At 41.9% G+C, this 27,700-nt stretch overlaps 1 protein-coding gene across 5 annotated transcripts; it reads left to right on the top strand.

Moving 5' to 3' along the window:
• Positions 1-11: 11 nt before the first annotated feature.
• Positions 12-23,324, top strand: caprin2 (caprin family member 2). Of its 5 annotated transcripts, none has more exons than XM_028570359.1 (21): positions 12-200; positions 1,357-1,612; positions 2,142-2,204; positions 2,750-2,836; positions 5,098-5,336; positions 7,949-8,031; positions 8,463-8,576; positions 8,814-8,851; positions 8,953-9,174; positions 11,271-11,312; positions 11,390-11,518; positions 11,632-11,716; positions 13,259-13,308; positions 13,397-13,504; positions 13,596-13,697; positions 14,229-14,369; positions 15,722-15,869; positions 15,970-16,146; positions 16,350-16,411; positions 18,850-18,904; positions 20,371-20,826. In XM_028570359.1, the coding sequence occupies exons 2-21, from the start codon at positions 1,370-1,372 to the stop codon at positions 20,388-20,390; spliced, it is 2,208 nt and encodes a 735-aa protein (XP_028426160.1). In that variant the 5' UTR covers positions 12-200; positions 1,357-1,369; the 3' UTR covers positions 20,391-20,826. The 5 variants fall into 5 exon arrangements, with proteins under 5 accessions (XP_028426160.1, XP_028426158.1, XP_028426157.1 ...); XM_028570357.1 differs by lacking the exon at positions 20,371-20,826 and adding an exon at positions 22,058-23,324 and having other exon boundaries at positions 13-200; positions 15,734-15,869; XM_028570356.1 differs by lacking the exon at positions 20,371-20,826 and adding an exon at positions 22,058-23,324 and having other exon boundaries at positions 13-200; positions 15,725-15,869.
• The last annotated feature ends 4,376 nt before the right edge of the window (positions 23,325-27,700 follow it).

Genomic DNA, 27,700 nt, shown 5'->3' with positions numbered 1-27,700 from the left:
CAGGTGCCAGAACCGGATGTGGCCGGGGTGGGTCTTCTCGCCCCCGGCGGAGCGTGTGTGTGCCGGTGGCCGGGTATATAAAGCTATGAGCGGACGCCGGCGTGGCCTCTGCGAGTCAAACATCACGGTTGGACGGGGGTCGCCCAGTTCGCTACTGTCGGATGTCCAGCGGCTCTCCGGAGAGGATTCAACGCCACAAGGTGCGTCAGCTGGTCGGTTGGTTTTCAGCATGGCGTTTGTCTTTAACAAAATGCTTACGTGTGTTGTAATTAAACTTGAAATAATGGAGATAAGGAGCGAAAGTTTGGAAGATTCTAACGTGAGTGTCTTGTCTTGTCAAAGGACCTCCGCAGCAAAGTTTGTAATGGACTGCATGATCAGGACTTGATTTTAGCAGGATTGATCCCGGGCCAGGGCAGCTCTCTGCGCATTAGATGTGCTTAATTGGCTCCTTCCATACTCCAGTCCGCGGCCGAGCCTCACAAGTATGACTCGCGGAAAATGATACAGCACATGCACGCTGGGGGAATTTATTTCAGGGTAGACCAGGCCTCTGTAGAAGCTGCTGCTTACATTTTTTTTCTTTAGTTTTGCACGCAGTTTCTGTCTGTGTTCTGAGCTGTGGCTTCTGTCGCGTTCATGATTGATCCAGAACGACCACGCAGCTCGGGAGCCGCTGGAACTGCTGCGTCACGGCGTTGGCGGCTGCCCAAACTGGGATGAGTCCATCTCCATTTCTCTAGAAACACTCCGCCTGGTATCAGCCAAGGGCGGAGGTTTTTTTTGTGGGGGGGAGGCGGCACATGACAACTGTGGGGGTCGTCCCCAATAAAATGAAATAATAAAGCGTCAAATCCAAGGGCGTTGGGTTAAACGTTGAGATCTTCACTTCCTGTAGATTCTTATCTTCTGTATTGTTCCAAACTTTCTGCATATTCAAAACCTCACATGTGTCTCGCGATGGTCTTTTAGAAATCTTGTACATCTCAACAACAAATCTAGAGAATGAGACCTTGTTAAAGCCACAGGCTCCAAAGTTTAAATCTCTTTAGTTGAAATCTCTAGTTTGTCCTCTAACCCCCCATATGTTCTTGTTTTCCGTGCGTGTTTTGACCCCCCTGAACGGTTAATTTTTACCTCTTTTGGGGTGTGGGTTTTCTTTCATATTTTTTTGTGTTGATGGGGGACAATACTACCTCTTCTAAATATTTAGTGCTATATCCCACCCCAAAACCTACGCCTATGGTACCAGCAGCATCTTTTCTCTGTTGCTGCTGCGTGGCACAGAAACCGCACGGCTCCACATTTGCAATTCTGACAAAATCTTTTTGCTGAAATGTGTCCCTCCCTTTGTAGTGTGGAGCTCAACATGGTGCAGCTGTCTCCTTCCCCTACCCTGGTAGTCACCCCTCCACCTGAGCGCTCAGATGAGGGGGAGGAAAGACTGGAGGACCAGGTGATGGCTGAAAGCCCCAAGGGGGGCTTGCCCGGTGGTCTGAGTGCCCTGCAGCTCAGCCTGGAGTCCTGCACCGCCTACCACGGCTACGAGGCCTACATAGAAGATGGTCTCATCTGCCTCAAACACAAAGTCCGCAACTTGGAGAAAAAGAAGGTAGGATTGTTTTGGGGGCAGAGTAAATGATGGTTGATGGGTTTTTAAATGGATAGGTATGGTCGGGCACTTACGAAAGACTATTAGGGTCACATGTGAAAACATTTAGAGTTCTGAGTTTAACGTTGGATTTCTGCCTTTTTTAACTCAAAACTCATACATTTTTCACATGTGGCCCTAATCCTCTTCCGTAGGCACTAGTGAGGGAGACAGACGGTTATTAATGTGGTCTCAATCACATTGAAAATGAAATTAGTTTTGATTTGTATTGTCCATATTCTCATGATTTTAAGATTGCAATTATTTAACAAAGTTGAAGGCATGATATAGATCTGTTAGTTTGGCTGTATGACCATTTTTATTTGCAGACTTTAGAACAAGCATGGGCTGAAAGGAAGACCGCTTAGTCTCAATGAGTGTGTGGAACCAGAAGCTATGAATGAAATTACTTTTGTATTAGTGTCATGTAATTCCATGTGGGATGGTTTATTTTTATATTTTTTTTGTGACTTACCTTGTGTGCCCACAGCTGAAACTCGAAGACTACAAGAAGAGGCTGAATTGGGGCAGGAAACTTAACAAGGATCAGATGGTAAGACCTGGCGATGTCCGGTGCTCTACAGTGTGGTTCTGGAAGTAAAACTCGTGTAAGGGTTGAGATTATAAGCCATATAGCCCTACCATCCAAGGTAGACTGACCAATGAGCTACGAGATTGTAAAATGATGGTTTATGCCACTGTAGAAGCCACAAGTCTGTATGATATCAACATTACACTACCCATGATTCGGAGTGTGACAGCGACATCTGATAGGTGGAGCTCGCTGTTACCATGGAAATGTTTACAGAACCTGTGAGTGGCTATAGCTAGCTGCTACGACTGAAGTCCATGATGTACACGGTCTTGTACCTTTGCCTTTTTTTCAGTTTTGAAAAATTTTCTTCTGCGCTGAATCATTGATGAGCACAATTCATCTCCTAGCTGGTAGGCTTTGTTCCAGGCTTAAAACTCTTCATCTAACTATCCATGGCGATGAAGAGGGAAATGCACTTCAGAGCCTTTCAACAGGAAGGCTGTCACTGCTAAGCTCTATAACAAATAAATATGATCTTGTATCTCATGTCTTTGTTTTTTCAGGCGGCTTTGGAAAAGTACGAGGAGGTGCTGCATAACCTGGCATTTACACGGGAGCTGCACAAAACTCTGGATAGCTTGACTCAGACGGTATGGCAATCTGACTCTTTACGTTGGTCTCTTTTTGTGGGAGAACAGTTTACAGTTACAGGGTTTGTAATGGAATGTCACGTATAGTGGGGAGCCTCTGTTGTTCTCAGTTCAAAAGTTATTTAACACGGCACTAAAGTAGGGCTGCACGATAGGACCTAAAAACACAATTAATTGCACATTTAACTTCTAACGATAGACCCTGCATTTTAAAAAAAAAAAAAAAAAAAAAAGTCTTTTGCATGATAAAAAATGTAAGTGGGCTATACAATCCATTTCTTAACTGCTAATTAACTTAGTCCTAACTTTTTTAACTTTTTTTTTTCTGTGATTTGGGGTGTTATTTGGTGTCTCTGGTGCTTCCGCACACATACACACTTTGAAAAAAAAACCCATCCATGGTGTTCTGAGTCCGACAATGCAGAGCATTAAGCGGTACAAGCCTACAGCTGTCCACCGACACAGAGTGCGGAAAGTGTGTCGGCACTTAATATTTTCCCTTTGCTTTCTTGTCACTTGCAAAGAATTCAAAATCCAGTCCAAGAAATATGCATTCAAAAATGTAGCGGACGCTAATGAGGCCTCAGCAGACTCCAGTGTTTTGTCACCGGAACAAACCTACATGTGAGTATAGGATGTACAGCCACTGTAAATCGACACGTTTTCTGGGTGGAGTTGGCTTCCCCAAAACCCCAGCACAAGAGTTTCACCCTGGAAAAGTGTTCGGAGGACTGTTTTAATTCAAACCACAATCTTTTTTTTTTCCTAAACTGAACTAGTTGTTTTGGTGCCTAAACTTAATTGTCGTCACCGCATGGCACTCAGTTTTTGTCAGCTAAACTCAACGGCCACGGCCCCTAAAACGACATCTGGCAGTGCCCTGTATCCTGCTCCCAGTAACCCTTTCTCTGCTAGACTCTACTACGAAGTGCCGCTGATATGACCAATCTCAAGGAGATCTGTAGCCGGCTACCAGTAACCTTTAGTTTCAGGTCAACTTAACTACCATGTGCAGCCAATGGCTTTCTGTAGCCAGCGTCCCGTGACCAGCCGGAGGACACCTAATTTTGTAGGTTATCATACCGTTTGTGAGAAGGGGTTGTCACGTTGATCCCACTGCATTTAAAATGACCAAAGACGCTAATGTTACTAGCCATATTTTTAGCTGCCGACTGTCCGCTAAAATGACCATGTTGTTGGGGAATTTTTGTAGCCAATAAATGTCAATTCAGAGTTGATGCCCAACATGAAGCCTGGCTGTTTTTTTTTCTGAGACTAGCCTACTTCTGCTGGTTAACATTATGCTTACTTACTTCAAAGAGGAATAATACTTTGCTGTTTTCTATCTCTGTTAGCAGCTAGCTAACTCATTGGCTTAAAAAAATACACACATTTTCACAAACTACCTAAAATTGATATACGTGCTCTTTTTCAATTAAAAATAATTATAAATAAGAAACAACCATTGTCACAGCCCAACATTTTGTACTTTTTCCACACCACTGGTTTTAGTAGTCTTTTAAACGTGAGATTTGTGCTCCAACATCCAGCAGTGGGCTTTCCAAACATTGCATAAACAGATCTAGTACTCAAAGGTCTCTATTGTGACTAGGGCTGCAACTAACTTATTTTAATACTCTATTATTTTCTCAATTAGGGGTTTGGTCTATAAAATATCAGGAAATGGTTGCAAATGTGGATCAGTGTTTTCAAAAAGCCCAAGAAGACGTCCTCCAATGTCTTTTGTCCACAACTCCGATATTCAGTTAACTGTCACAGAGGAGAGAAGAAACTAGAACATATTCACATTTAACAAGCTGGACTCTGAGAATCCTAAGCGTGTGGTGGATAAGCACATTGGAAGCTGGGTCCAGACTAGTTTAATGATGGCCAGACAGATTATTTTAAGAGGATGGAGGAATGAGAGGGTGCGGTCAGTCCAGGAGTGGGCTTGTGAGATGTCTACGTTGGTGGAGTTTATAGTTTGTCTGCTTAGTTGTATGGTCTTGAATATTGTAGTGTCATCTTGAGTTTTGTTTGGGTGGGTGGGGATGACAGTGGGGGGGCACATGTTGCAAATTATTTTTAACACAACATACAATTGTGTTAAATGAATTGGATACTTTTGGTCACAATAAATGTTAAATGATTAATCTGTTTTGAGCCTTTTTTTTAAACCACTAATCTCTTCATCTTTGCTAAATGTGACTAGTTGAATGTCATGTTTTGAAACTGCTGCCTGACTCCTCCCGCCACTGTAGCTGCTGAGAGCCCAGAGGAAGGTGAGGAAGCAGCAGCAGCTGGTGAAGGAGGAGGCGGAGAGGAGGCGTCTGAGCACCGTGCTGCAGGTCCAGCACCTCCTCCACAGCATGCAGCAGGAGCACATCAGGCAGGACCTGCTGGCTGGACACAACCAGGCGCCCCTCATCTCAGCCAAACGGCTGCACAGCCTGGGTCAGCTCGCCGCCCTGCTGGGAGTCAACAGGGATAACAGGCTGAGGTCAGTCACTGCCAAGGGGGTAAGCTTCGCTTCAGAACGCGAACCTCCGATGGCGCCATTTTGTTGCTACAAAGCGATCACCTCCTGTTAGCATTCCGCTGACCGCCATTTTTTTTTTACGTCCCTTGACAGTGAATAACTTTACATCTGAAGCGTTTAAAAGACTCTATTTGTCCATTGTTTATTTCTAAAGAAACACGACAATGTATAAAAGGCTCCATTACCTTGTACCTCACGTTATGGCTCCGTAGCAGACGCTTTTGTAAAAATAAGCTAACGATTGGGTCATAACCAAGTGACTTACTGTCGCACAGTAGAGGAATTACCGTATAGTACAGGAGAAGCTCACAGGCAGTTTCGACTTACATGAGCTGTTTAGGTTTAATTACTAATGTTAACTAGCATGTTAGTTAGCAATAATTAGCCTGTGCTTATGTTATCTCCTTACATATACCTACACTCTCAGTCTCTGTAAGATTGGGAATGATTGAGATTTCTCTTGGCACAGCTACCAGAAGACTTCACACTTTCAGACACGTTGCTCACGTCACATTTACGTTGTCTCTGTCAGTTGGAGGCTGCGCAGTAAAGCTAGAGATCACCGGAAAAGTACTTCTAATAGCCTTCACTGGTCTCCGTCCAGAGCAACGGGGTCTATTGGTCCTTTGTATATATGTCAATGGTCACTGCATAGTCTAGATCCACGACCTTCCACTTCCTGGATTGCTCGGTTGCCGCCGGAAATTCTGCCGTATGTCCTTTTTGGCCTTATTTTCGTTACCTTCCTCTGTCTCTGTGTTGGTGTTCTAATCTCTGGTGGATTTGTGAGGACTATGGTTAACTGCTCCTCAGATCTCTGCAGGGTAAATCCAGACAGCTAGCTAGACTATCTGTCCAATCAGAGTTTTCTGTTGCATGACTAAAACTACTTTTAAACGTACACATGTTCCACCAAAACAAGTTGCTTCCTGAGACGATTTGGCTCCATCTGGAGCTTAGCACCGCCCAAGAAGATTTGGGATTGGTTTAAAGAAATGCCAATAAACCAGAGCATGTTTTTCTCCCATCCTGGGATGCTGTGTTCACTAGCCAGACCCTCCTTTGCAGCGCTGTGGAGGAAGGAAATTCAATACTGGTTCCTGATGAACTAGCTCTGGTTGGACACAAACTATCAACAGAGGGAGCTAGTGATTTTTCAATCCATTTCATGAATTACACAATTTGCTTTAATTTGACTATCTTGTTCAAATTATGCTAATTAAGGTTTTGTTTGAATGGACTAAACTCTAATTTATTTATTTTTTAAATCAATTGGCCACTTGATACATTTTGGGTGGTTAAGGTAGCTTAGTGTAAATGTGATTTACAGTGGGGCAAAAAAGTATTTAGTCAGTTACCAATTGTGCAAGTTCTCCCACCTAAAAAGATGAGAGGCCTGTAATTTTCATCATAGGTACACTTCAACTATGAGAGACAAAATGAGGAAAAAAATCCAGAAAATCACATTGTAGGATTCTTAATGAATTGGAAAATTCCTGTCAGATGAAACAAATAGAACTTTTTGGTAAAAACTCAACTCGTCGTGTTTGGAGGAGAAAGAATGCTGAGTTGCATCCAAAGAACACCATACCTACTGTGAAGCATGGGGGTGGAAACATCATGCTTTGGGGCTGTTTATCTGCAGAGGGACCAGGACGACTGATCCGTGTAAAGGGAAGAATGAATGGGGCCATGTATCTTGAGATTTTGAGTGAAAACCTCCTTCCATCAGCAAGGGCATTGAAGATGAAACGTGGCTGGGTCTTTCAGCATGACAATGATCCCAAACACACCGCCCGGGCAGCAAAGGAGTGGCTTCGTAAGAAGCATTTAAAGGTCCTGGAGTGGCCTAGCCAGTCTCCAGATCTCAATCCCATAGAAAATCTTTGGAGGGAGTTGAAAGTCTGTGTTGCCCAGCGACAGCCCCCAAACATCACTGCTCTAGAGGAGATCTGCATGGAGGAATGGGCCAAAATACCAGTAACAGTGTGTGAAGACTTACAGAAAACGTTTGACCTCACATATGACATTAATTATAACAAGTATTGAGATGAACTTTTGTTATTGACCAAATACTTTTTTTCCACCATAATTTGCAAATAAATTCATTAAAAATCCTACAATGTGATTTTTCTGGATTCTTTTTTTTTTTTTTTTTTTTTTTTTTTTTCGCTCATTTTGTCTCAGTTTAAGTGTGTGGTGAAAATTACAGGCCTCATCTTTTTAAGTGGGAGAACTTGCACAATTGGTGGCTGACTAAATACTTTTTTTGCCCCACTGTAAATTTTCTATGATCTGGTCCTGTGGGTGTGTGACAAACAACTGTATTTACGTTTTTAGTTAATTCAAAAAGTGCTTATTACAGCATATTTGTGTATCACAAAACAAACCTGATTGGCAACAGGAGGCAGAGAAAACTCCAAAACAATATTGTATGCAAATTGTAGTTGGGGCTATAAAAAAAAAAAACTCTCTCGAACACAAGTTCAATGGTATAAAGCCTCCACAGCAGCGCTCCTTGTTACACATGGGCTCTTGGCTTCTTGATGACCCTCCTATCTTTACTGTTGTAGTTTAGAGGAGCAGATGGAGCAAGCGGCTCTGGCCTACTGGGACCTGCTAGAGGGGAAAGACAAGCCTGTGGCTGGATCCACATGTGAGTATAAAAGCATAGACTTCTGAGCTTAGTTACTGGGCCCCATACTTTGTCATTATGCTAATCCAGTTTAATGATTGGTGTTAATCCTCATGCGGAGAACCTCAAAGGTACAGTAGATGGCAAATTTAGTTATCCCTCTTGGATGTAATTATACTGGGATTACCATGTGCTCTTATGTTGGGGGTAGTAGTAAAAGGGGACATGGAGTTTTTTTTTTTTTTTTTTTTTTGTGGGCTGCCTAGATCAGAAAACATCAGATTTGGCATATACATGACACCACTTAGCAGTTACTTTGAAGATATGAGAGAAGTATCCTTAATGAAAACGATGGCCCAAGCTACAGAAATTCAAACCAACTTTTAATAAAGCATACATTTCCTTGTTTGGGTCATCTGAAGTGGATTTTCTTAATTGGCTTATCTTTTCAGTTAAGCTGTTCAAAGAAGAAGTCACCAGGCTGTTGAACTGCAAGTACTTCAGTTGTCTTCCACCTCCACCCACCAAGTCTCCAGAAGTGCTGCTGAAGTCAAACGGCCACAGCAGTAAGATGATCATGCTTACGTTTACTGTGACAAAACACCTGTGGCTGGAGGGCAGTGAATTTATTCAAACTGATAGTTTAGTGAAACCGAAGATTAGGGCTGGATTTAAAAACCTTGCCAGTTTGACTTTTAATTGACTACTCAAACAACTCTATACTTTTTTTTTTTTTTTTTTTTTTTTTTTGGCTGAGTCCAAATATGATAAACTGCGGATTTGTTTCTTTTTGCTCCTGTCAGCCACATCAAAGTCAAAACCAAATGAAGTTCCTAAGGAGGTAAGACTAATATCCAGTTTGTTTTTCAAAGCTATATTTCAGTGCTGTTTGTTTGTAAGCATGCTCCAGGATCCACTGATGCTCTGTTGGTGATATGGCAGTTTTTCAACAGACTGTACCTGACCGATACGGAGACTCATCCCACTCCGAACTGGAAGGGGGACTTCCAGACCACGAGGGAGCCTCCTGACTCCTGGGATATGGAGTTCTCAGATGGACCCACATCACCCCAAGCTGCAGTCCACAAACCATGGAGAGGAGCTGCCACTTTTATCCCCAAAGTCCCAGTCACTACCAAGAAGCAATGTCCTGACTGCAAACAGGTGAGGTACAATCTAGTCTTGCTTTGCCAGACCTTCCTCCACAGTGCTGTGGAGGAGGGTCTGAGAGTCTAGTCCGCACAGTATTCCAGGAAAGGAGAAAAACGTGTTCTGGTTTATTGGCATTTCTTTAAACCAGTCCCAATCGTCTAGGGTGGCGCTAAGCTCCGCACGGAAGCCACGGTGCCTCTGCAAAATGGTCTCAGGAAGGAACTTGTTTTGGTGGAACATGTGTACGTTTAAAAGTAGTTTTAGTCATGCAACAGAAAACTCTGATTGGACAGATAGTCTAGCTAGCTGTCTGGATTTACCCTGCAGAGATCTGAGGAGCAGTTAACCATAGTCCTCACAAATCCACCAGAGGTTAGAATGCCAACACAAAGAGGAAGTTAACTAACATCGGTGTAAAGACATGCATTCGTCAATTTTCTGCGGCACACAAGCAACCCCGGCAGTGGAACGTCGAGGATATACTGTAGACTAGATACCATCAAACAATCGGTGCACTGGACTTGGCATTGCAATTGTGTTAGACAAAAAATAACGTAGTTTTCACATTCATGATTTTGGCTTCCACAATGATTTAAACTTAAAGCCCTATCTGTAGTATACTTCTAGTGGTGGTAGGCAGGTAGGAGCAAAAAAAACGTTTTATCTGCTTTTAAATGTGTATCATAAACCTTCAGGATGACATTTACTAGCCAAATGTAAACAGACAAATGTCTGTACGGAATCAAATTAACCTCGGATTGAAATAAATGCCTGATTTTAAAACTAAGTATTCACTCATTATTGTAATATCCTGCAGTGTCCTTTAATTTTCACGAGAGTGACAAAGCATTTGTTATAGCAACTTTGGGGACTGTAGATGGGCAAAATAATCTACGTGGTGGTTTCGATATTTTGTTTTCTGAAAGTGTGCAATAGATAGATAGATAGATAGATAGATAGATAGATAGATAGACGTCTAAAGGCAAGTGTCTCTTCTCTGTCGTAACTCCCGGATGAATCATGCAAAGTGGTGTGCTTGTAGAAGCACACCTGTTAAATTACTGCGTAATCAAGCCAGACTAATAAATTGGTCAGGCAGTTATGTTAACAAAATGACAAATCTCATGTATATGTCGGCCAATAAGTAACAAGAAATTGCTTTTTGTTTGAGGTCATTTAGTGACTCAATTAGATTGTCAACCGGAAGCACTGACTGAAGTTTATTGTGCAGCTTTAAAGTGTCCTGTATTGTGTCAGTATTTGGTATATACCCAAATGTAAGACTGTAAAAAAAATTGTTAAGAAATCTGTATTTGTATGAGTTGGTCATTTCTAAAACTTTCAAAGATCAATAGCTGTGTGAAATGGAACTTATTTTAGAATCAGTCGTCTGCTCACAAGCTCAACAAAGACGTGTGTCTGACATTAAAGAACTCATATTGGCTTTTTCCCTTTCCTTGTGTTATAGATCTTTTTGTGCATGTTATAAGTTTACAAAGTGAAAAAGCCCAAAGTCCATCCCAAAGGGACTCTTCCAGAGGAAACATTTTTATTGTAGTCCAGCCTTTACTTCATAGACAAACATGGGTCACTTTATAACCCACGTTTATAATGCTCACCTAGCTGCTAGCATGGCATGCCCTCATACTCTGCTTCTGACTGGCTAGCAGTGCTGACCTAGCTACTGAGCATGTGCGACTCCCAACAAAGATGGAATAGAAGTAAGATGTCTCACTCTGTAGCTAAAACAGAGCTCAACACACAGGGTGAAAAGAGGAGCTGCAGCAATGTGCAAATTAAACCATGTAAACCTATTCTGATATAACATCTAAATACAATTATGAATCTTAAAATGAGCATAATATGAGCACTTTAAGGATTAGGTTCAGCAACTGATGCAGAAGTTGCCCTGAATGGAAAGACTACAGGTCATACTGTACAGTAATTAGCCACAATTAACTCATGAGGGGAAATAAATGAGTCGGTCTGTGTCTGCAAACTGTGGAGCTGGTCTGATTTTGTAATGCCATTGTACAGGAAGTGTATTTTTTCAACAATGGTGTCCACTTAATGATTAATGGCGTGATTTTTTTTTTTTTTTTCCCCAGAGAAAAGAGAGGAGAGCCAAAGGAGAGCAACATGCCAAGTTGGTGAGTACGAAACAGTTAATTTAAAATGTGCAGACCTCTCTACTGGAAACCATTTGCGACTATCCTCTTCCTAACAGGCAGTTGACATGGATATGCCTGTGGAGGTGTTCAACTTTCCATATGCCTTGCCCAAAGACCCTGTCCTGAGGAAGCAGCACCTAGAGGACCTCATGACAAAGATCCATGGCTCCTTCAGTTTTATGCAGGTGCTGTTTGCAAACCCACGGAAATCTTATTAACCACCCAGTACAAAATGAATCTATGGTCGGAGTATTTGATTTTTGGAGATATGTTTTTAAAATGATCCTGTCCTCTTCAGGACTCTCTTCTGGATGGTGAGATCTCCCCCACCAATGGCCTGCCTAGACTGAAGAGACGACCGTCTGGCTCTCCATCTCCTCTGGGTAACTTGGAACAAGTCAACAAGTTTTCTAATTTGCCAGACAATCGCAACTCTGGTCCACTCACTAACCTTTTCTGAAGCCGTAAACCCATAGCACATGGTCTTCATCAGTTGATGGAGATTGCTCACGGAACTGAATCTCCAATTAAAATCCAAATGGAATGCTCTTAAAAACAATATTTGGCAATTGACCATGCGTGATATTCAAGGTGAAATGTAAACCATATAACATAACTGGAAGATGGTTCTAATCCACTGCTTCTTATTCTAAACCTTAAAGTAAGGCTATAGATGTGTGCAGGAATTATTGTATGTCTTTAGTACAGTGTTTCAGACAAAGCAAAAACACTTAAACTCTAGTATTAATATGTGATTCACATAAAGTTGAAAGTTTCTGCTGCCAATGCCTAAAAAGGTCTAGCTTTAGATGCTCTAAAACCAGAGTGGATGCGTGGAAAGCTTTGAACGGCAAAATGATTGTACTGACTTATAAAAATATCTATTGCTCTTTGTTTGTCCCTTTTTTACTTTAAAACTCTTAGTATTGTGTAGTAATGATGCCCCAGTTTTCCCAGTGTCTTATTGGTCAGACGTTAGGCTGTTGACAGGTTTTGATTTGAGTGTCTGAAGTTAATGTGTGCTGCAAGTTAGCCATGCCACATAGGTTACCTAGGTGATCCAGCCCAGTTAAGTGACTCAGAAAGTCTGGCATGACCACTAATCTCTCTTTGTGGTAGAGGCAGATTGGTGGGCGGTGGAGCTGTGAGGACTCCTGAGTTGGGATTGCTTTGTCAAACTATTTCTGAGGTTCAAAATTCTTTAATGCTAAGGCTCTGTAATGGTCAAGTTAAAGGTACCCTGTGGAGTTTTTGACCACCATACCACTATAAAGCATTTTTATTTACATGTGGCATTTACATGCATCCATGTGATAAAATATGCATTCTAACCAAAGATTTCAATCTATTGATATTTGGTTGTAGAAATGCACTAAAACGAAGACTGCTGATTCACATAGTTTAGCAATCTATCTTCACCATCTATTGAATGGATTGCCATACCTCCTGACTTGATTAATTGACAGTTGGAGGTCTTTCTGTGGTTGCTTGTAAAAACAAAGTGACTGGAGATGTGGTATGAGCGGACGAGAGAGCGATGGAAGCAGGAGACTTGACTTGTATCAAGTGAATGTATAGTAGTTAGTCAGCAGTTTGAGCCCAAATAAATTCTGCATCTCCACAAGACCAGGGGCGGTGTGCCATGTGTTTTCCCTGGCTGCTGAGTGGAGTGACGGGGGTTAGCTCCGGAGACTCCATCCCTGCCTCACCCAGTGTGGTCAAACCACGGTCGGGAAGCGGAAGCAGGAAACGCTAACGCTAATCTTCTGTCAGCTGTAGTATTAAATTACTGTAGACTTGTTCAGACCTCTCCAAAATAATTAATGTAAACGGGTAGGGTACTGGGTATGGACTGCAAATGCACTTGAGCAGGAAACTGTATATGGAAATTTGTCTTGTGTAATGTATGTCCTCAAACTAACCAGGTCGCACAGACTTGAGAAGCCCAGTCGAAGACCTGTCCGAACCAATGCATGTAAGCGGTCTTTTCTTATCTTGCTATTTTTCTGCAATAATTGAAATCACTTGGACTTGTCATCACTTCATCCTCGTCTCCTACTCAGTCCACCCCACTGCCTGCCAGGCTTATAGAGCGCAAAGCCAGCCTGACAAATGGGGATCAGTGCCTGGAGACCTGTGACCAGACTTTTTCCTCAATGGACCTACCTCATGTGAGAAACTGCACATTGGCTAAAAGATGCAATACATTATTTATTTTTTTGCCTGCATTACTAAGCAGTTGAAGCGGTCTTGTCTCTGCAGGAGCCACTGCAGTTGGCTGAAATAAAGAAGTTTTCTTCACCGCCGCTGTACCGCAGGGAGTCCATCATCTCTGTTGCTCAGGAGGAGAAGAGCAGTCCTCAGGTAAATGAGCATTCTTGTCCGTTTCGTCAGACCAAGTACTTAGGCTGATGTGAATTGACTGTTGAAACTGTTAATTGAGTTTTATTTTTAACAGACATTCAGAAATGTAGACATGGCCTGAAAAACAATATAACATCTCTCTCCCACATGAAAAATACTAATTTCTCAGAATTCCCCATCATTTTGTTCAAAGTCCAAGAATGGTCCCCAAACCTGTTTGAAAGTATCTTGTCTATCCTTAACCATGTATGTTATTCTTGCCATTGTTAGGCAAAAAAACATTTCTCTAAGCCACCAGCAATACTAGGCCTAGTCACACTTTTCCAAGCGAGAGAAATCGACTGTTTTGCTTGCAATAAACCCATGTCTAGAAGTATTTTATTTATTTAAGTTGGGATCAGTTGGGTACAACCCCAGGATAAATACTTTGGGATGGAGAGGCAAATTTACAGACACAGATCATTTGAGCTACCTCTTTCCAGAAGTCTTTGTCTATGCTTTTAATGAAATGTTCCTCCTCTTGGTGTCCAGACACCAGTAACTGAGTCAGGGAAGCAGTCGCCCTGTAATGGGGTGGCATCTGGCACCTCCACCCCCCCTCAGGGACAAAGTTTCTCTACACCCCCCACCAGGCGAACTCTGACGTCTGCACAGTTTGAGAACATCCAGTCAGTAAGTCTTACCAAAAGTGTGCATCATTTTTCTTTTGGGTTTTATGCCATTAAGGCTCTGTCTTTATGTATCTGGATACCTTATGACATCTGGTATTACAAAGCTTCTTGACCCTTAGTCTCGTATTGCCTGACGTATCTCCACAGCGCTGCAGAGGAAGGTCTGGCAACAGGAGCATACACTCCTGGATGGGAGAAAAACGGTCGGGGGTTGTTTGTATTTATTTAAACCAATCACAATCCTCTTGGGCGGCGCTAAGCTCCGTATGCAGAGTCTGTGGCTCCATCTCGGGATGGAACTTGTAACAGTAATCGGGTCAAATAACGCAGTGCCACAGAGGACTTGCAGAGGTTTTTTATGCCCCAAGGGGGGTGTGTGCGTGTGTGCGTGTGTGCGTGCGTGCGTGCGTGCGTGCGTGTGTGCGTGTGTGCGTGTGCGTGTGCGTGTGTGCGTGTGCGTGTGTGTGGTTAATTTATTTTTTGGGGGGGATGGTTTTAGAACATTTAAAAAAAATCGTTAGATATGGAGTAATATGTATTGGGCAAAGAATTAGAATTCATAGCCATATATGGTTGTTGTTGTTATGGCTTGATTTTTATAAATGTCCTTAATCCACCAGAACAAATCAAATGTGAGCACAGAAGCATAAACAAATTACATGTGGTCACTCAAGAGGCATTCTGATGTGAACTACAGTCTTAATGCGTGTGGAATTTTTACATATAAATGAACGTGTGTTACATTCAAGCCCTTGCCAACGTGTTCTCACAGTGCTGATTGAGCTTAGCTCTTATACAAGAACGATGCCAATGCAGCTTGTTTTACTCAAAATGAGACGTTAACTTCAAACAACTTTGTCACGCAGTAGACGAAGTGCCGTCAACCAACCTTGCTAACTCATTTACAGTTCTTTACGTCTTTTGGTGTTTTAAGCCCCCAACGTCTCCTTCCAGGCAGCGCTGCCTGGAAGGCACTAGGATTAGGCAAGGGTTAGGGTTAAGTACCTTGAAGTCAACGGTCGCAGCGCTGCCTGGAAGGAGACGTTGGTGCTTAAAAACACCATTGAGCATTCTTCACAGCATAGCTGCTTGTTCTGGCTCTTGGATTGGTTACACAGTATGTCAATCTACCTTTATTACCCAATGCCTTGACAGGCAGGGTTGAAAGACCAGAACTACACAGCTTTGAATCGGACTGCTTTAGTTTTTGTGTAATAAGTCTTACCGCCAGAGGGGAGGGGAGACACAAGTTCCACACCCCAGCTTCAACTAGAGCTAGATGCAGTCTGAACAAAAGCTTAGTCAGTCTGCAAGCTTCTTTAATAGGCTTTCTTTTATTTTTTTTTATCACTGTTGGTCTTCAAGGCGAATGCCTCTTTACCTCAAAATGGGGAATTGAACTACAAACCAGATTCTGCAGTTTTCAATGAACCCAGGTACAGCAATGCCAGTACCCAAACGCCACCGGAGATGGCTCCCTCAGAAGACGAACTACAGCTGGGTAGGTTGATCTAATGTTTGTTCCTAAACTCAACTGGCATTGGCTGAATGGTCAACAGCCAGTTGTCTGAGACCCATTTCTTGCTGCATTGTCTCTCTAGTGTACCAGGCAGATTATACGGTGGGTAATGGAGGACCGATCTTCCTGTCCCCTGGCCAATCAAGTGGTAGCGTGGGTCGTCCCGGCCAGTCGTACTACACCAGAGGATCTGTGAGAGGTATGGCACGTGGCGCCAAGGGACTGGCACAAACCTTTCGCTCTTCTGGTTGGCATCGAGGTATCTATCTATCAACTTTCCTTTTCCTCTTTTGGGGTTTTCAACACTTCTGCATTTCCCTCCTCCTTCTGCATTTCCTCCTATTTTTTTGCTAAATATCTGTTCAGGATCAGGTGTTGTAGGGTGGCATCTTTGCTAAAGTTTGGCTAAAATGGATCTGATGGAGTTAGTTCTGAAGCTTGCCATTGATATCTATTCCTTAGGAGGATCCTACCTCCCACAGACTAATCTAAGGGACTCTGGACCTGTCCTCTATGCTGCTAGAGTAAGTGAATAATTCACTGTGTACTGTATTTGCTTTGGGGCTGAGGAAGTAACTGACTAATGCCTCTCATACACTAGAAGACTTTGAAAAGACTAAAATCTGACTAGCAATCTTGCAGGGTCCCAAATTGCAACACTACAACTAGATTTGTTTTGAAAAATGTAACTAAGGTGGCTAGCTAATGCTAGCATTAGCTGCTTAATGGAAAGTTTGCTGATTTTCTGGCAGCTTCCATGTATGAATGTGGAACTGTGAATGTGATCAGGGCATTGATCACATTCACAAAAACTGAATACCCATACTGTCCATTGTACACATCCATGAGTTTACAGTTCCAGCTTCAACTGTTTTTTAATTTTTACAATTAAATTACAAGAAAACATTCTGTCAATTCAATATTTTATTTATAGTATGAATTTATAACGAGTTATCTCAAGACGCTTTACAGATAGTAGGTCTAGACCGCACTCTATAATTTACAAAGACCCAACGATTCCAGTAATCTCATGATAATGATATATCGTTATCGAGATATGAAATGACCTATGTCTGGATAGAAGATTTGGGCCATATTGCCCAGCCCTATATGCAGTGACGGACTATAAGCAACTTAGTAAAGTGGTTTAGAAAATGTGGCTAAATTGACTGAACAACCTGTCTGATCATTTGACTGCTCATTGCCTTTTTCTCTATTTTGGTCAAAAGGTTATCACAACAGATGCAACTGAGGCCTATTGTCATAGTTTTGGCCATTATTGATAATTAAGGAGAATTATTATAAACTAATGCTGGGACGATATGCTTTTGTCCAGATTCAATTCCTTCACGATACATGGGTGCCGATTCAATTTGTATTGTGATTTTTCATTTATTGCGATTTTTACTGCTTTTAACAAAGACAAAAGTTGAATAATAAACTTCTAGAGACAATATATCATGAGACCTTTCCAAAACCAAATGTCAGTCAGTCTGACATTTATTTCATTTGTAAACAAGAACATAACATGGATTTTCTGCTTTCGGTCAAAAAATGGATAGGATTTAGTCTCAGACGGCGGTACTGTATTAACACAAAATATTTAGGTCAGTCATTGGTGTAAAGAAGAGAGAGAGAGAGAGAGGGGAGGGGGGGGGAGAATCCCAATTCTAGGGAAAATATTTATTTATTTTTTCCCCACCCCTATTATAAAACTGACCCCAGCAATATCTTCCAAACTGAAAGTACCATGTTACTAGTATGTAATGTAGATTAGTATGCTACAGGCAACTGCCTACGGTGTTAAATTAACTGTTAAAGGTTAATTTTGGAGTTTTCAACCTGGACCCTATTTCCCCTGCATGTGTCTAAGGGACTAATGTGAACAAAAATCTTTGAAATTGTCCTACTTGTCTCTACGACGTATAACATTAGACAGCCATTCACCAGCATTATTAGATCTTGGTAGAAGCGTGCTGCGCGCTTATTGGCTCGCTGACGCTGATGAGATTTGCTCCTTAGGTATTTAAATTTGGTATTGAATGACAAGGCACTTATTAGAAACTAAGGAGGCAATTCAGTCGGTGCCTAAAGTCCAATTTGGTACTCTAGTGGGTTTAGCGATGGCTATCTTGGGAGTGTTGCATGTTAAACATAAAGGAGCTTACTCTTTGATAACATTAAAAACTTAGAATAACAATCTGAGCAGGTCAGTGGGAAAACTACCACTTTTTAGTAAGTTAGTAGTAAATTGAAGGTGCGCATTTACCCATTTACGTTACATTGTAGCTGGTTTCACCGCTGCAGACTGCAGCAGTCTTTTTTTAATACTGGACCAATGTCAAAGATTGTTGTTCCCATCAGTCACTTAGACACAAACGTAGGAAAATGGGGTCCAGTTTGAAAAAACAAAACCAGTTACCCTTAAAGGAACACGCCGACTTATTGGGAATTTAACTTATTCACCATAACCCCCAGAGTAAGAAAAGTCAATACATATCCTTCTCATCTCTGTGCGTGCTGTAATGCTGTCTGACGGCTCCAGCAGCATCCGCCCATCACAGAACATACAGGTGAATGGTTCCAGCAATCCTACTGCTCCGAATAAGTGACAAAATAACGCCAACATGTTCCTATTTACACGTTGTGATTTGTAGAGTCGCAGTGTGTTCAAAAAAACAACGTAACATGAGACACAGCCATCTTCTGAGCCATCTCATCTTCATCAACTTTTGTCACAAATCGGAGCAGTAGGCTAGTTGGAACCAGTTACCTGCAGGATCTGTGCTAGGCTAAGCTAATGCTGGAACCGTCAGACAGCATTAGAGCACGCACCGAGATGAGAAGGGTATGTATAGACTTGTCTAACTCTGGGGGTTATGGTGAATAAGAAAGTCCAAATAAGTTGGCGTGTTCCTTTTTTAAAGTCTGTTTTTATAGTTCCTCTGTGGTATTTTCTTAGGATTCTGGATATCAACACAGCTATAGACGTGGAGGAGGAAGGCGTCACTCGAGTGGTAAGAACACAAGTACTAGCTCTAAACTGTGATCCGTCGCACAAGGAAGGGCTTCTGTTAGGGTGACCAAACGTCCTCTTTTGCCCGGACATGTCCACTTTTTACCTACTGTCCGGGGGGGGGTTTTATAAATTCATGAAAATGTCCGGTTTTCACTGTTTTTCATGGGACCATTAAGTGTGTACTTAAATTGACTGGCGCTTTGCACACAATACTACGGTACTTTGTTGTGTGACGTAATTCCCGAGAGGCTGCCTTGTGGGCAGCTCTGCGACACGCACATACACAGGGACCAGGGCAGACAGACAGGGACCAGGGCAGACAGACAGGGACCAGGGCAGACAGACAGGGACCAGGGCAGACAGACAGGGACCAGGGCAGACAGCTGAGCAGCATTACACACAAAATGCCGAAGCGTTTCCTGCTAAAGATTTCCCACGTGTTCAGAAAACACAGGGGAGACACTTTGTTTCTCTCACTATGACTCTAGAGTCTTACTCGCTCAAAGTCATTCTCACTTCTCCCTCGCTCTATGACTAAAACAAGACAAGTGCAGCTATAGTGCAGCGTCACAGTTGAAGGGCAAAACAAATATCCCACGTACCGTCCTGGTCGGGACCGGACGGTATTATTTATCTTATTACATTGAAAAGGTATTAAATATTTTGTTGAAGCTGGATTTTCTAACACCGAAGAGGTCATATTGAGAACATTATTTCATATTGTTTATTTTTAAAAGAGAGCTATTATTTTTGCACCATAGAGACACAAAGCATGTTCATTAACCTCTGAGAAGCCTGTCTGGATTTGTCTCGAGGCCGGGCCGAGTGTCCTCTTTTTTTTGGAAATCAAAATATGGTCACCCTAGCTTCTGTAGCATACACATACTAATTTCAGCCCAAAAGGATATTACTATTATCACTCTTTTCAGCACTGCTTATCGGTCTGGTAGTTTATTACTGCTTATGGTTGTTGTTTTTTTGTGACTGCATTTGTGAAGGTGCAAATATGGTTCATTGGGATGAAGTCAAATGTACAAGTCAATTTTATTTGCTTCATCTCATGTCTCTCCAAACACAATCCGCTTTAATGGCCAGGTTAGTGTGAACACGTGCAGGGAATTTGACTCCGGCTTTTTGTTGCTCTCACAGTACATACACAGAAATAGACACACTGCTAAAAATAAAGGACAGCCAAGCTGAACAAGAGAAACCAACATTTGACGATGTACAGATACGTTTTTATAAAGTGAATATGTATAAACCATTGTTTTGGGCAGAGCTAAGATCTAGAAGCAGCCACAAAATCTGCAAAATTGTCTTGGGAAGGAATTTGCTCCCTGCAAAAGACTCCACATACAATGTTAAAGGAAGTTAACTGTTCACACAATACAATAATGTGAGATATTTAAATTGGCTGGATACAGGGTTAAACGTCATTTAATGCCGTATGTACTTTGTCCACAGCAATCCCACCAATCGGTTGATCCAGACTACACAGGGATTGGTCCTGACACTAGGGACTGGTCATAGTGACAGCCTGTGGGAAGAAAATGTTCTTGTCTGGTTGTTTTGTCGATCAGTGTTCTGTAGCGCCTATTAAAGGAGAAACTCTAAAATGGCTTGTGTCCATGGTGTGGTGGGTCTGTCTCTGGAGGTGTATACTTCCTGGATGGAGGGCAGGCTGGCACCAATGATTTTCTCTGCAGTCCTCACTATCTGTTGCAGTCTGTTCCATGTGCAGAGAACAGACTGGATGATTGCACTATAGATACTGGATCAGCAGCTCCTGAACTTCCTGAGCTGGAATAAGAAGTGCTGGCATCTAGGGACATCCACTTCAGGTCCTGAGAGATCATGGATCCCAGAAACCTGAAGAATTCCACTGCAGACAGTGTTCAAAATGGTGATAGGGGGTTCACCCTAAAGTCCACTGTCATGGAAACGTCCATGAGACTCGATGGGTACTGTAGTATTTCCAAAATTCAGTCGAGTAATAAAGTACAATAATTTGTATTTATAGAGCAGAAACTGGGGTGAATGACGTAACCTACAGGGAGTTTGGCATCCTTGTCATTTGTTTTACATTTTATTTTATTTTTTTTACATTTCTTTCCTTCAAGAGATATAAACACTTTTTGTTGTCGTACAGCACAGATGCTAGAAGCAATGTTTGTTTTATATATTAGTGGTTAAGTAATTATTGGATCCTTCAAGGCCTTCTCCTTTAATTAGGTCTATTTGTAAAATGTGCATCAAAATGGATACTTAATTTAACTGCAGACCAAATCCGCTATGGGTTCAAATAAAGGAACCTGAATGCATTTAGTATCAAACTGTTGGAAGTTCCCCAAATTGAATTCAGTGGCTTGGTGCGCTATCCTCAGGTGCCACCTTTTCAAACTAAAGTAGCAGCCGTTTGTCAGAACCAAAGTGAATGTCATAGATGTAGTTCCACACAAAAAGCCACAAAGAGCCAGAAAAATACAGTTCTCAGTTTGCAAACGATTGGAAGATAGATTTGTAACATTGCACTCTGGCTTTTGCTGGACATCCCTTTTCTAAAGCGGTTTTTAAACCTATAGTTTACTCTGGTCTTACAGCAGATGTGTTGCAGTTTTTTTCCTTTTGGTTCAGTTTCTTCACTCAGAAATTCAAGCAAACCAAAATGAATCCCTAAAAGCCTTGGGAGAACATTCACTCCACTCATTGGTTTGTCTGGGAGCGAGAAAGCAACTGCAGGAAGAAGGTCCTATCTGTCCAAATATCAAGAAGGCCAAATACTTCGCTGCTAATCCAGACCAGACGCCAAATTCATTCTCTGGCTAGCTGCTTTCATAATTTGGTGTTAAAACCTCAGTTTGGCTGAAATGTGTGGTGAATGCCTTGTAGTTCAGATCAAAGTTGAGTCCTGTTCCCACCGCCAACAAACTCCTCCAGAATTTAAGTGACTGGACAGAGACCTCTTCCTCTAAAGGCTCTTCAGTGAAGTTGTTTGGGTTTGCAGCCAAGTCACATCTGCTCAAACTAAGCATACCAAGAGGAAAGCAAACATTCTGGTTCAACCAGACTAAATGCAATTTTGAAAACCCCCTGTACTGCACAGAGTCCACATTGTTGATTCCTAATCTTCTTTTTGTCTTGACCCCCGCAGCGACCTGGAGTGACTCTTCCCAGGTGAGCACCCCAGACAGGGAGGGAACGTTTACACTTGTGGGTCACGACTCGGGTCATGGGGATTCCCTGTCGGTTTCCACCGTGGATGTCCCTCTCACTCCCCATGGCCACCATCACGCCCTGCTTCCCATGCAACTCTACCCGCTCTCCCAGCCGATGCGAGTGGCCTTCAACGCCTCTCGCACTGCCAACTTTGCCCCAGGCAACCTCGACCAGCCCATAGTGTTCGACCAGCTGCACAGCAACCTAGGGGAGATGTACGACACCCACATCGGCCGCTTCACTTGCCCTGTCAACGGAACCTATGTCTTTATCTTCCACATTCTGAAGCTTGCCATCAACGTGCCCCTCTACATTAACCTCATGCGCAACGAAGAGGTGATGGTGTCGGCGTACGCCAACGATGGCGCCCCAGATCACGAGACAGCCAGCAACCACGCCATCCTGCCTCTCTTCCAAGGAGATCAGGTGTGGCTCCGGTTGCATCGTGGTGCCATCTATGGCAGCACCTGGAAGTACAGCACCTTCTCTGGCTTCCTGCTGTACCAGGATTGAACTTTTGGTCAAACAAATGGCTCTCTTCTTCCAGTGTGTGGACGGTTTACTTTATACTAAATGGTGATTTAAACTAACATTTCAGTATTGTGGTCAGGCTGCATGGCAATGGCCTTTTCACCATAAAGCTCATTCATAAATAAGCTGTCAGTTGCCAAATTATATGATCGGTCCTCTCAGCCATTATCTATATTTGAAATGGGGACTGTGACTACTTGACATAAACCAAATGTAAGATTCCATATGAATGTATACATGATGGTGGTGCTCCCTGTGAATAAGTACAACTGATAACATGTCATCTTGCTGTAAATCAACCCATAGTATATCACCTGTTCAGCCCACAGGTCACTTATTTCAGTAAGAACTCCAATGCAATGTTGTGAATTTGTGCCTTGTTTTCTGAATGGCTTTGGGTGACTGACCGATGTTAAATGGCTAATGAACTGAATTATTGGCTGGTTTATCTGATGAATAATAGTTGACCCTACTGTCGCTTGTTGCTGGGCTCCTATGCATTCAGTCTCACCTTACTGTATGTGAATGTGAAGCTGAGAAAGGAAAGATTGTGTTCTTGGTGGTGGGTATGGTGTTAAACACTTGAGGCCAAATTGTTGCACTAACAGACTACTGTGGAGAGATGGAAGTGGTTCCTTGATGTGCCTAAATAAAAGACGCTGTGAAGTTTGGGTGCTTAATCTTTTTTTAATTGGGATGGAAGATGGGTGTCTTGGTTAAATTGGACATGCATCGGTTACTTTTAACTGTCCATTTACTTGGTTGACGTATTCCAAGCACTGAGGCTGTAGGCCTTTTTAGTGTTCATGCTTTGAAAGGGCTGCAAAGCTAAAAATCTTAAATTTCCGTACTGCAGTAGAAACCAATTTTGTCAAAGCATTGCTCAACATGATAATCTCGGGGCCTCATTTATCAACCTTGCGTACAAACGTGTGCACATGTAATTTGTAAGAACATTATCTTGCAAAGTGTGGAATTCACCAATGTGTACTTACACTTCGGACTGTGTAATTATAAGCACAGCTCTGGCCCTGCTTACGAACAATCTAGGTAGAATAGAGATACTACAAATGAGTGTCACAGTATGCATTAAGCAATCAACATATTCCGGTTTCCTTTTAATTAGAAAACATTCATTAGTCATTTGTCTCAGTTTAAACTGACAAGTTGCCCAATTGGTGTCAAACCCTTTAAAAGAGCTGTGACAAATGTTTGAAATATAAGTACAATGTAATCTTGTGTTACTGGAAGACTTTGAAAACGATGTGCTCTGCTGTGACGTGTTTTGCTTTAATGTCAAACTTTTTTTTTTTTTCTCTTCTCAGAGAGCTCTTGCCTCAGACCCAACAGAATTAACTGCATTGTTCTTCTCCCATGCAGCATTTTTTATTTTTCTTTTGTAATTCCTCCTGCACGGAGTGAACCAAACAATATTTGTTGATTGGGTTCAACCTCATCTACCAGTACCTGCGTTTGTGTTCATCTTCTTTGCTCTCTTTGCCATTATTGTGATGAGGGGAAAAGAATGTGGTTACTATACTGTGTATGGTTAATTGGAGGCGTTTCTGAATGCAAATTACCTAATCGTGAACATGCATGGTCGTTAAGAACAGGTGGGATTTATCATGATTGATTACTTACTGATGGGCGTATGATTGGCTTGCGCGCGTTTGATAAATGCAGATTTTCTTTTGTGTACTAAAGCACATAATACATTTCATTGGTAAGACGGAGTTTAGAACCTTTTCTACGCACTGTTGATAAATGAGGGCCCTGGGTCTTAGAAACACACAAGACAAACAGGACAGAGGCAGTCATGTTAAGCCTTTTAGATGAAAGTGGCCTTCTGTAATAAAAAGGCATTGCGAAATTAAAACCTTTTGGGAAAGAAATATTGATATTAAAATTGACAGCTTTAAATGGCTAACTGCTGGAATTAAATAAAAATAACCTGCAGTAGATTTATAATCTGGTTTTTTTAAAGAATATATTGGATTATTTCCAGCCCGGTCTCATGGCAGTTCGTGATATGGTTACGTTATTGAATCTATTAAGTTGTGGACAGGACACGTAAATGTCGTTTTTTTCGTGTGGCGATTACAAATTTTAAAGCAATGTATTTCAATGGGAAGCATATTTCGTGGTCACAGAACGATGACGGTAGCCAGTAGTATCGATAAGGTGAAAGTCTGCGCAGGGAGGTTGGTTATTCTCTTCCTAACCACAACCGTCCCGTTATTGTGGCGTTTCATTTCCCTGTTGTGTGCCCGGGGATCGCGTCCCGCGAATGGCGGCCCGTCCTGTTGTGGCCGGCGTATGGCGCCTCATTTCCCCCTTGTCTTAACTACAAATCTGTAAAGTTTCCGTACTGCGTCTTGCCCAGTTGTGACGCTATCGTGGTGATATAATCTGTCTTCTTTTTTTCCCCAGTTTATATTCCAGGTACAAATTAAATCTATCCAACAGTCTAAATCTCATGTTTAGCTGTTCACCAAATCAAAAACTTAAAGAATAAAAAATAAATTGGGAAGCAAAATCACTTAAATACTTAGGTTTTTAGTTATATTTATACCTATCAAATCTCTATTGAAGCAACTGAACATACTGCTGTCAACATAAAGAAAGACGTTTAAAGATGGTCCACTTACCCAGTGGATTAATATGACGTGTGAGTGAGGTGAAAATGAACGTTATACCATGTTTGTTATATAACTAGTATAACTACAAATAGGGTTGATTATAAGTATTTCTGTTATGTTGTGTTTTTGAGAGCTATGGACTGACTCAGCATGTGACACAGCCCACGCACAATAAGGGGCATACTCTGGACTTGATTATCTCCAAGGGTCTGAACATTTCCAAGGTTGTGGTGACTGATGTTGCTTTCTCTGATCATTCCTGTGTTTTCTTTAACGGCACTATCTCTCTGCCCAAAAGTGTTCAAACAAAGTTAATCAGAAAACGGTATATCACTGAAAACACCAGTGAATCATTCATTCAGCTTTTCTCCTCTACACCCACCCTCACTGGGGCCTCAGTCACTGAGCTTGTAGATAATTTCAACTGTAAAATTACGAATGTTATTGATGCTATTGCTCCCACTAAGGTCAAATCTGTCTCTGGTAAGGAAATATCTCCATGGAGAAATTTTATAGTTGTGAGAACAGAAAAAAGAGAGTGTCGAAAAGCTGAACGCAGTTGGCGAAAATCTAATCTCCAGGTCCATTATAACACTTATAAAGAGAGACTTCGCATTTATAATCTGGAACTAAGGAATGCAAGGCGGTCCTTTTTCTCTGACGAATTATTATTTCCAGAAACAATAATAATTCACGTGCTTTGTTTGCTACTGTTGATAGATTAACCAACCCTCCAGTACCAGTAGCATCTGAACTGTTGTCTACCAAGGCTTGCAATGACTTTGCCTCCTTCTTCACAGACAAAATTCAGAAAATTAGACAAACAGTCAGTGCTTCCATATCAAGTACAGGATATGTGTTGTCACAGTGTGCACGCAAAACAAATTCCAACATGACACAATTTCATACGATCAACCTTAAAAACCTGGAAGACATTATACAACATCTGAAAACGTTCTCCTGTTGCCTTGATATTCTACCAACAGGTGTTTTCAAAAATGTTTCGAATTGTTTGGCTTCTGATCTTCTACAGATTGTAAACACGTCTCTGCTCTCAGGTATCTTCCCACAGGCCCTGAAAACGGCAGTCATCAAGCCACTCCTAAAAAAGAACAATCTAGACACGACACTAATGAGCAACTATATGCCGATATCAAACCTTCCATTTTTAAGTAAAATCATAGTAAAAGTGGTTTTTCAACAACTCAACCTTTTCTTATTGCTAAACAACAGTTTTGATGCCTTCCAGTCAGGTTTTCGACCACACCACAGCACTGAGACAGCTCTTGTTAAGGTCTTTAATGACATCCACTTAAACACAGATAGTGGCAAAATTTCAGTCTTAGTATTACTTGATCTCAGTGCTGCATTTGATACGGTAGACCATGACATATTGCTTGACCGATTGGAAAACTGGGTTGGTCTTTCTGGCTCAGTAATAAAGTGGTTTGAATCATATTTAAAGAATAGGGACTACTTTGTGTCTATAGGTAATTATACATCTGAGCATACAAATATGACGTGCGGAGTTCCCCAAGGCTCAGTTCTGGGGCCTCTTCTGTTCAACATCTACATGCTTCCATTGGCTCAGATTATGGAAAACAACAAAATAAGTTACCATAGTTATGCGGATGACACACAAATTTACATAACCTTATCGCCAGGGAACTATAGCCCAATACAACAATTAAATATGTGCATTGAACAGATTAATGATAGGATGTGCCAGAACTTTCTTAAATTAAATGAAGAAAAAACGGAGGTGGTTGTTTTTGGAGCAAAAGAGGAACGATTGAAAGTCAGCGCTCAGCTTCAAACGACAATGTTAAAAACAACAGACAAAGCAAGAAATCTTGGTGTAGTCATGGACTCAGACCTAAATTTTAAAAGCCACATTAACATAATTAAAAAATCAGCCTATTATCACCTTAAAAATATATCAAGGGTTAAAGGGCTTATGTCTTAGCAGGATCTGGAAAAACTTGTCCATGCTTTTATCTTCAGTAGACTTGACTACTGTAACGGTGTCTTTACAGGTCTCCCTAAAAAATCAATCAGACAGCTGCAGCTGATTCAGAACGCTGCTGCTCGAGTCCTCACTAAAACCAGGAAAGTGGATCACATCACTCCAGTACTGAAGTCTCTACACTGGCTTCCAGTGCCTCAAAGAATTGATTTCAAAAATACTTTTACTGGTTTATAAATCACTAAACGGTTTAGGGCCAAAATACATTTCTGATCTGCTACTACATTATGACCCACCCAGACCTCTCAGGTGGTCTGGGACAGGTCTACTTGTTGTCCCCAGAGTCAGAACTAAACAGGGGGAAGCAGCATTCAGTTTTTATGCTCCACATATCTGGAACAAACTCCCAGAAACCTGTAGGTCCGCTGCAACTCTCAGTTCT

This window comes from Perca flavescens, chromosome 23 (assembly GCF_004354835.1).
Source record: "Perca flavescens isolate YP-PL-M2 chromosome 23, PFLA_1.0, whole genome shotgun sequence".
Taxonomy (NCBI): Eukaryota; Metazoa; Chordata; class Actinopteri; order Perciformes; family Percidae; genus Perca; species Perca flavescens.
This window is presented reverse-complemented; position numbering and strand designations above follow the sequence as displayed.